The sequence below is a fragment of the Perissodus microlepis genome, chromosome 3 (genome assembly GCF_051167445.1).
Source record: "Perissodus microlepis isolate ML-2025 ecotype Zambia chromosome 3, ASM5116744v1, whole genome shotgun sequence".
NCBI lineage: Eukaryota > Metazoa > Chordata > Actinopteri > Cichliformes > Cichlidae > Perissodus > Perissodus microlepis.
In genome coordinates this window covers 7,179,513-7,188,805 of record NC_140463.1, presented here as the reverse complement: position 1 = coordinate 7,188,805, position 9,293 = coordinate 7,179,513, and the positions used below count along the sequence as shown (strand labels likewise).

Genomic DNA, 9,293 nt, shown 5'->3' with positions numbered 1-9,293 from the left:
TCTATATTCACCCAGAAATCAGGACAAATGAGCCAGTCTCTGTGAAGACGTCTCAGAGCAGAAGTTTTTCATCCCATAAAGCAGGGGTGCCCAATCCCAGTTCTCGAGAGCTACTATCCTGCATTTTTTAGATGCATCCCTACTCCAACACAGCTGAAATTAAATGGTTTAATTACCTCTTCAGCATGCAATCATATTTGGCAAAGGCCTGATAACAAGCCATTCATTTGATTCAGGTGTGTCAGAACAAGGATGCATCTAAAAGCTGCAGGACGTTAGCTGTCGAGGACTGGGATTGGGCACCCCTACCAGAAAGGATCTCACATCAGCTGCTACCATCTTGTGGCCAAATTTGGTTACTGTCTTTGGAATCTGTCTCAATGAGACATTTGTTTTAGAAATGTTTAACATGTGTTTATTATTTATCACACAGTTGTCTACAACCTCTAACTCCATATTAAGCTTTGAAGTCATTGATTCAGTATTTAGCTGTGTGTTTTGTTATGTCATCAAAAACTCAGCAGTCTGTGCCTTTTTAATACAAATTGAAGAATGTAAATAAAAAATAATAATAATCAATCTTATAGATTCATCCCATCTCTGCTCCATCTGGTCTACATTATCTGATCGTCATGAGAAAATTCTGTCAGGATTAGAAACTTAAATTTTTATATATTTATTTTAATTTCTGTTAAATAACCTTTAAATTAAGTTCCAGAGTGGGTTTAATGGTTTTACTTTAGTATTTACTGTTCAGACATTTTGAGCTTTTTCATTGTGGCATGTGCGGTATTTTTCAGGCTGTGAGATTTAAGAAACTCTATTGTGGTATAAATTTTTTGACAATATATTTATTTTTGTCATAAACAGACAAGAAAAAAACAACAAACTGCTCCGCCCCATTCAACACATGTCAGTCCATATCCCAGCAAACTAAATCATCTCCATTTACACATCAAATAGAAACATGAATCACTTGTAATGATTAGAAACTTGATAGAATTTCAAATCTAGTTTGGGGAGTCATTCAGTGAGAAACAGTGAAATGATTTTCCATGTGAAAAGGTGGACAGCAGAAACAGAAAGAAACAGTGAGAACTAAAAGAGAAACAAAGAGCTTTGGAACAACGAGGCAGCAGGAGGACAGCTGCAGTTTAACAGCTTCAATTCACTGACAGGAAACAACATTAGAAATATCATCATCCTCAGCTCATCTGCTCCACTGACACTGACACCTTCGATGGCAACACCTTCACTTCACCATCAGTGCTGATATATGGAAACATCCTGTGAGTGAAAGTGTGTGTGAAGGTGTGTATGTGTGTGTTAGTATCAGGATCAGAGAACGACAGCTTTCCTCTTTTCCAGTCCAGATTCACTCTGATCCTCTGGAGCTTCTTCTGTACTGAGAGAACAGTAACAGGAGCTGATGGTGAGCATGCTGAGTATTGACCTTCATAGAACCGTATTCTCCATAATGCAGACTGTATGCTTCCCATTCTCTGCACACACTCTGTTAACACACCCAGTGCCCACCATGTACCGTCTCCAACTTCAACATCCCAGCTGTGAGTCCCTGAGTTAAAGCCCTCAGAGCCCAGGACAGAGCAGATAAATCCATTAAACCTCACACTGGTCAGATCTTCAGACAGGATGAGGTTTGGATCAGCAGTGTTTGGGTCCAGAATGAGAGGAGTGTAGGAGACCATGTCCTTCATGTTGTTCCAGATGTTGAAGGTCAGGTTGCCCAGGTGTTTGGCCTGGTCTATCAGAGCTCCTGAGGGCAGCTGTGGATCATCCAGCAGGGGGCAGCGCTGGACTCTTTCCACTGCAGCCTTGTAGTTGTGCAGGAATGAGACGTCTTCAGCTCTCAGCTCCTCCTCTGTGGCTCTGACTGCGTCTGAAAGAGCTGCTATCTCTCTGCTCAGAGCCTCCATCTTCTCCTTCATCATCCCACTCTTCTGCTCCTCTTCCTCCCTCAGTGCAGCCAGCCTGGCCTCCTCTTCCTCTGCTAGAAACTGGTGAAGCTTCTTAAACTGCTCTGTAATCTGCCTCTCTGTGTGTCGGGCCTGGACCTTAATGTGTTCTGCTGTTTGATCAAACTTCACTTGAACTTCTTCACAAACCTTTAACTTCTTCTTTAAGGGCTCCAGAGTTTCCTGAAGTTCTTTCTTGTGTTGTTGTGCAGCTTCAGCAATGGGTCTGAATCTGTGGTTGGTGTGTTTTTCTGAGTCTCTGCAGACGAGACACGCTGGCTGCTGATGGTCCAGACAGAAGAGTCTGAGTTTCTCAGAGTGCAGACTGCAGAGAGCCTCTGGTGTTCTCTGATCCCTCTCCTGTAAGAACAACTCACACAAGTTCTTTAAAGCTCGGTTTAAAGGTGGTTCTTCCCTTGAAGATCTTCTCTTACAAATTGGACAGTGTTGTGTTGGTCTCTCTCTCCACCATCTATTCAGACAGTCTTTACAGAAGCTGTGGCTACATGACAGAAGAACAGGATCTCTGAAGACCTCCTGACAGACCGGACAGCAGAGATCCTCCTCTGATCTGGAAGCCATTGAGTCTGTGAGTGAAGCTGAAAACAGCAGACAGGAAGTACAGTCAGTCCTGGCTCCCCTCCCTCCTCTACCACCTTCACTGAAACTTCCTTTGAGTCGTGTTTTTGCTCAAACTCACATTCAGTGTGTGGAGCGTCAGCAGCTTGAAGCAGCAGTGTTGGAGTTTTCCACTTTTCTCTCCTGTAGCTGGACTCACTCAGAGGAAGCTGCTAGTTTGGTCTGAGCTCAGTCTGATCGTCTGTGCGTCTCTCTTTACTGAGGAAGAGGAACAGCTTGTTTCCTGGTTTGTCTCAGTTTACTGATGTCAGGGGCGGAGCTCTGTTCACCTCCCTTGGCTGTCAAGAGTTTTGCTTCAGCCATAAATAAAGATGTGTTTCATCACAGAGTTCACTTGTTTACCTAACAGCAGCTGTAAAACAGTTCAAAGCATTAAGCTCAGAAAATAATGTGTCACTTCATGTAGTTGTTTGGGAGGCTTTACTTTGAAAGTGCTTCAGCCTGCCTCAATATTTGGCAGATTCTCTAGCTGCTGGTGTGTAATACAAACACAGGGGATTTCATGTGTTTGCTGGGATGCAAATTCTTCTTCTACCTTTAACTCTCACAGACCCAGTTTCCCTTTACTGGGTCTGCAAATGTATAGACATAGTACATTGTTACACATCTGTACAGTCTCACACAGCTCTTGATAGGCGCACTGCATTATGGTTAGGGGCCGGGCTTGTTTACTCCTGCTAGAGCTGCTCTTTTATTGAGAGACTCCTTCTTGTGGTGTAAAGGAGGGATAACTACCTTTCCAGCACTTTGTCTTATTGGAGACTGGGGCACACATTATTTTACAACAACCAAAGAAAATAACATATTTGAACAATATGAACATTTCAACCAAATATTATATTGTAACTAAAAGATTGTGGGGGTGGGGGTGTCTTGTTTTTGTCCTTAATGCCTCTCTTGTCCTTACATATGTATACTTATCAGTATCTTGGAGTAAAATTGTTAATTGCTCATATTATTTATATTCAGCAACTACAACTTCAAAGTTTAAGTAAAACATGATAGTAGTAATTTACTATTAGTGTGCGTGAAGAGCGCACAGCCTCACAGGAAATCTTTCATTTCTGCACATTTCTGCAGTTAATGGACACAAACTCACAGCGGAGCCACCTGGAACATTTGCTGGTAAGTGGACTGAGAGCAAACTGTTAATGTAATGTTAACCATGTGTCACCCACTCTGTAACTTTCTCAAGAACTAAAGTTCCATAGTACCTGAACTTTCATTCTTAAGCCGTTTGCCCATTGTCAGTACCAGTCAGATTGCCTTATTTTATTTTTTTATTTGAGACTATTAAAAGAAACATAACTCGCAGTTAATACTTTGTCCTACAATTTGATTTGTAATAAGCATATTTTTTCTCAGTAGTGAGTATGTTGCAGAATGTCTCTGTGTGTTGAGCCTTTTTTTCTGTTTATATCTTTTGTCATCATGGAACAACCTGTTCACTGGAGACAACGATGCTTTTGCCTATCAGTACAAATAATAAAAAGGTTGTTCCATGTTCTTTTGTATGCATGAAATCCATTAACACGTCACCAGAGATGGGCAGTAACGTGTTACAAGTAACGCATTACTGTAATGCGATTACTTTTTTCAAGTAACGAGTAAAGTAAGGGATTACTATTGCAAAAAAGGTCATTAGATTAAATTGGTACACCCCAAATCTCCACCATGAAAAGAAAAAACAAAACTGACAGTTACTGCTTTACTGCGTTACTAAAACCGTTAATTTGTTTTTGTGAGTGTCCCATAACAATGACATAAGTGAGTGCGACCTTCGTGGCAACAGCTGTGTGCAGATCAACAATGGATAATATATCAAGTGCAGGAGAGAGTATGACGTGCAGCGTTTAAAGCGTGGACGTACTGACCTTACTTTGAGTTTGATTGCATAAAAAGTGACAAAAACATCAGCGTCCCCTGTTCACTGCGTGGGAAGAAAACTTCTTTTTACAGCGAAAAACCCCTAGACCTCAGAGGAAGCACCGAGTGCACTACGACGTAATGGGAAATTCACAGAGAAACTCATGGATTCTTCCACTGACCACATACACACACACACACACATATATATATATATATATATGTGTGTGTGTGTGTGTGTGTGTGTGTGTGTATACATGTATATATGTGTGTGTGTGTATATATGTATATATGTATATATGTGTGTGTGTACATATGTATATGTACATATATACTAGACTTCTAAATGGCCACCATGGTCACCACCCATCTTGAGGAGTTTGCCCCCTCACATATACTAATGTGCCACAAACAGGACTTTAATATCACCAAGCATTCCCATGTTATTACGGTGTATCCATATAAATGGCCCACCCTGTATATATATGTGTATATATATGTGTGTATATATATATATATATATATATATATATATATATATATATATATATATATATATATATAAATTTGGAGCTGTTTTGAAAAGAAGAATGGGCAAGGATTTCAGTCTCTAGATGTGCAAAGCTGGTAGAGGCATACCCTAAAAGACTGGCAGCTGTAATTGCAGGAAAAGGTGGTTCTACAAAGTATTGACTCAGGGGGCTGAATAATTATGCACACCCCACTTTGCAGTTATTTATTTGTAAAAAAAAAAGTGTTTCGAATCACGTAGGGCTGGGCGATATGGCCTAAAATCCATATCACGATATAATTTGAAGCACGTGCGGTAACGATATATATTGCAATATATTATTTTCTTCTGTATAACGTATTTTCCACACTATAAGGCACACTTAAAATCCTTTAATTTTGTCAAAAATCGAGAGTGTGCCTTATGTATGAATTCTGGTTGTGCTTACTGACCTCGAACCGATTTGGGCGTGCAAAAATCTGTTAAAAAATGTTTTAGTACAACTTTGGTAAGCCGCACTGCTTGATGGATTGTCAGAGCATTACGGCTGCCGTAGTGAGGAGCTTTGCGGAGTAATCTGGGTCCAAAACTCCGTCCCTTCAGGTCCAAAAGTCAAACGAACACTGAGAGTTAAAAACGGTCTAAATTCTCTCATCTTTAATAAAATCATCAGCGTTGCTGCTTTACCAGGTGTAACAATTAAGTTTAACATCCAGGCATCCATGAAAAGGTAATTTATTAAATTTAACGGAGTTAGAAGTTAACAGGAAGTTAGCTCGCTAGTTTCCACCTAAACATGACATACCATGTTCTGACTGAGAGATTTTTGAAACTAATTAAAACATACAGCTCTGCTACCCCCTCCAACATAAATGAAGACCGAAAACTAAACAGCAGTGGCGTTTGCAGGGTTACTGAAGTTGGACTACCTGGTATATAATGTTGTGCTACGTGATTGCTAGCGACACAGCTATGTTAGCATAACATTAGCACAGTGAAGCTGGAGGATGAACGCCAACTTTTTTATCCACTCGATAAAAGTTAACGTGAGGGATTCTGGTGGTCAGGGACAAATGCAATCGCATAGCAGGATGCTATACACGGGGCAAACTTCAGTTAGGAGAACAACTGAGATTATTCATCCAGTCATTTGCTATGATTGTCGCCCGGCATATTTTGCAGATGATAATGGTTGTAGCCGCTGCGATGCTTTCGACCAAAACAGGCGCAGCTTGATGACATCATCAACATGCGCTATCGCGGTAGAGCGGTATAGTCAAAATCTCTATCGTTGGCCAAATTTATATCGTTTCTATCTGATATCGTTTATATCGCCCACCCCTAGAATCATGTATGTTTTTCGTTCCACTTCTCACGTGTACACCACTTTGTGTTGGTCTTTCACGTGGAATTCCAATAAAATTGATTCATGTTTGTGGCTGTATTGTGACAAAATGTGGAAAAGTTCAAGGGGGCAGAAAACTTTTGCAAGCCACTGTGAATATATTAAACCACTCTAAAATACAATCGATACATGCATTGGTGCCTACTGATACAGTGAAACAACAAAAACAAACAAAAACAACAACCTAGCTGTTGAATTAAGCAAGAATGAAATAAATTAAAATAACCACTGGTGTATCTGGACCTCGGCCACGAAGCCAGAGATCCACCCTGGAAAAGAAGCAGCTTGACAATCTGTAAATGAAAACAGGACATCACTTTGACTGAACAATTGACCGCAGCAGGAATAGCCCTCCCACCTTGCTTCATATGTATTGTTCAGCTACCTGTTTACAAGATGGGGACACCCCCTAACAAATATCGACAAACGCTGGTTGAGTCCCTTACATGTTTTGTCACAGGAACAAAACAATGGTTTCTTCCTACAGGGGGTAAAGATACAGCACACTTTAAACCTCCGCCAAATCACCAAAACACAAGCGGACCATTTTCGGTGACCTAAAGCTTCAATAAAAGGCTAAGGGACCCACATCAAAGTTCAAAGTGCCAAATACCGCGGCTTGGACCAGGCACTCACAGAGCTCCAGGTTCACTCAAGAGAATGAGTAATTGCCTGTAGTGATGCGCGAATCATGAATGAATCGTTCAATACTCGAGAATCACTTTACTGACTCATGAATCATGATTCACAAGCCCAACTGACTCACTGACTCATCCCTGTTGCTGTTAGCAGCAATATATCTAGCTTATAATTAAAATTGTAGAGAAAAACACATCATCCAGTATCTTAACAAAAACATTTCTGCTCTGAACTGGAAGAAAAAACCCTGAGTAGAAGCTCACATCAAGAAAATAGCTCCTCGGTTCACAGTAGCATCGCTCTGCTAACATGCTAACAACACATTTGAGCTACTCACCCCGTCCCTTCCTGTGCTGAATCGTAGCATAAGCGAATCACTCAGGACTCACTAACCCTGTCACTACCCGATCCGTACTGGAAACCCGATCGGTACCTCGCATGCGCAAATCTTACGTCACTTCCTCTCTTTGCCAACATTGCGACATTCAATATATTTGAATGATACGGTTAGCGCCCAGTTAGCTCCTAGCATTTCTCAACAGCTCTGCCTCCTTTTCGACTGCCCGGGACATTTAAACAATGGATAATCCGTATACAAACAAATTCATGCTTTTCTCCTCAACAGAGAGCGTCCCCCGATTGAACAACAGCACCGTAAAATAAGAAGAATGGCGCCTAATTACAGACTTAATAATATTGACTTAGCAATGTGTCACGTGAAGATTCATCAGCCAGATTAAGTGTTTACTGACAATTGACGGTGATAGCGGACATCATCATCACTATTCCAGTCAATCCTCTCCACACAGACAAGCATAAACACACTCGACTATCACTAAATCAAATTTAACACACGTTTGTAATGACGCCAATTCAGTTTACAATAGGGTTCATTCGCTCGGTCAGCAGGTGGCAGTATCATCGTACACTGGGGAGTAAACTGCCATTAAACGAACAGAAGAAGAAGAAAACATCTGCACATGCGCGGTACGGATCGGGTAGACCCGATTTGTACAGTCCGACTTTGCACATGCGCAGTAAGGATCGGGGAGTCCCGATCCGTAACTATCTTTTTATTTTTTGGTTTTGTCTACATTGTACTGAAATGCTTCATTATTGCAAACATTTTAATATATACTTATTATTCTTAACATCTTAACAGATACTCTGACCCATAACTATCGTAAAACGCTACGACCGGAAGTAGACACCTTTCGCGCATGCGGGGTACGGATCGGGTTTCCGGTACGGATCGGGTAGTGACAAACCCCCTCCCTCCTGGGTCACAGCTTCTTCTTCTTCTTGGTTGGCAACCAATGTTAAGGCGCATTACCGCCCCCTGGCTCGCAGCTCAGTGGAAATTTAGATGAGAAAATATATATTTGACACATTTAAGGAAAATACTAATAAAATAAAAATAAACAAAATAAATGTTTATTAAGTAATTTTGATAGGAAATTGCTTAATTTTAGAAATGTTTTTGCTGTTTTTTGCTCTATAAAATTGTTGTTTTCTTTTAGAATCATTCATCTTAGCAGTAGGATTTACATGAAAAGAGAAACAAATTAAGTTTGAGTGAAAATGTACATTTTTTGCACTCTCTGGTCAACTGACTCAGTGAATCAAATGACTCAAAAAACCCGATTCACTTTGGTGAGTGACTCATTAAAACTCGATTCAGCAAAAAGAATCAAATTTACCATCACTAATTGCCTGCACCTGTGCTTATAAAAGGGAAAAACCTGGCCCCACCTACTAGGGGCGGTTCCCAGTCTCAGGTCTCACCTGTCACAATAAGGTCTGGATGTAATGTCCTTTTACCTTCTCAGGCTACGTCCACACGTACCCAGGTATTGAAAACGCAGATTTTTCTATGTGTTTGCACCTTTCGTTCACACGTAAACGGCGTTTTTGGTCACTAAAAACGGAGATTTTTAAAAACTCCGGCCAGGGTGGATATTTTAGAAAACTCAGTTTTTGCATTTACGCGTGGACGAGAAAAACGGAGAAAACGCAGAAAATGCAGGGTCAAAGGTGTGCGCATTTTTTGACGTCACACTGTGCGCCACGTTATTGTTTCGGGGAAATGAATTTCTACAATACTATTACTGTTAATTGTACTCTCTGCAGTGTTTAAATGCTTACATATACACACACAGTTACTGTCCCTCCACACATATGGCTTGGTTCTGCTTCTGTGCCCCAGCTTTGTTTACTTTTTCCCACCGAGGCTTCTAGACTTCTGATTGGCCAACAT

At 40.9% G+C, this 9,293-nt stretch overlaps 1 protein-coding gene across 1 annotated transcript; it reads right to left on the bottom strand.

Annotated features, from left to right (window-relative positions):
- Positions 1 to 831: 831 nt before the first annotated feature.
- On the bottom strand, positions 832 to 2,840 carry LOC146389664 (nuclear factor 7, ovary-like). The gene has a single exon (XM_084923006.1). It carries the CDS (start codon positions 2,556 to 2,558, stop codon positions 1,206 to 1,208), a length of 1,353 nt encoding a protein of 450 aa, XP_084779132.1. The 5' UTR covers positions 2,559 to 2,840; the 3' UTR covers positions 832 to 1,205.
- Positions 2,841 to 9,293: the final 6,453 nt, after the last annotated feature.

Coding starts and splice junctions, on each gene's coding strand:
- LOC146389664 (XM_084923006.1), bottom strand. CDS start 2,558: ATGGCTTCCAGATCAGAGGAGGATCTCTGCTGTCCGGTCTGTCAGGAG.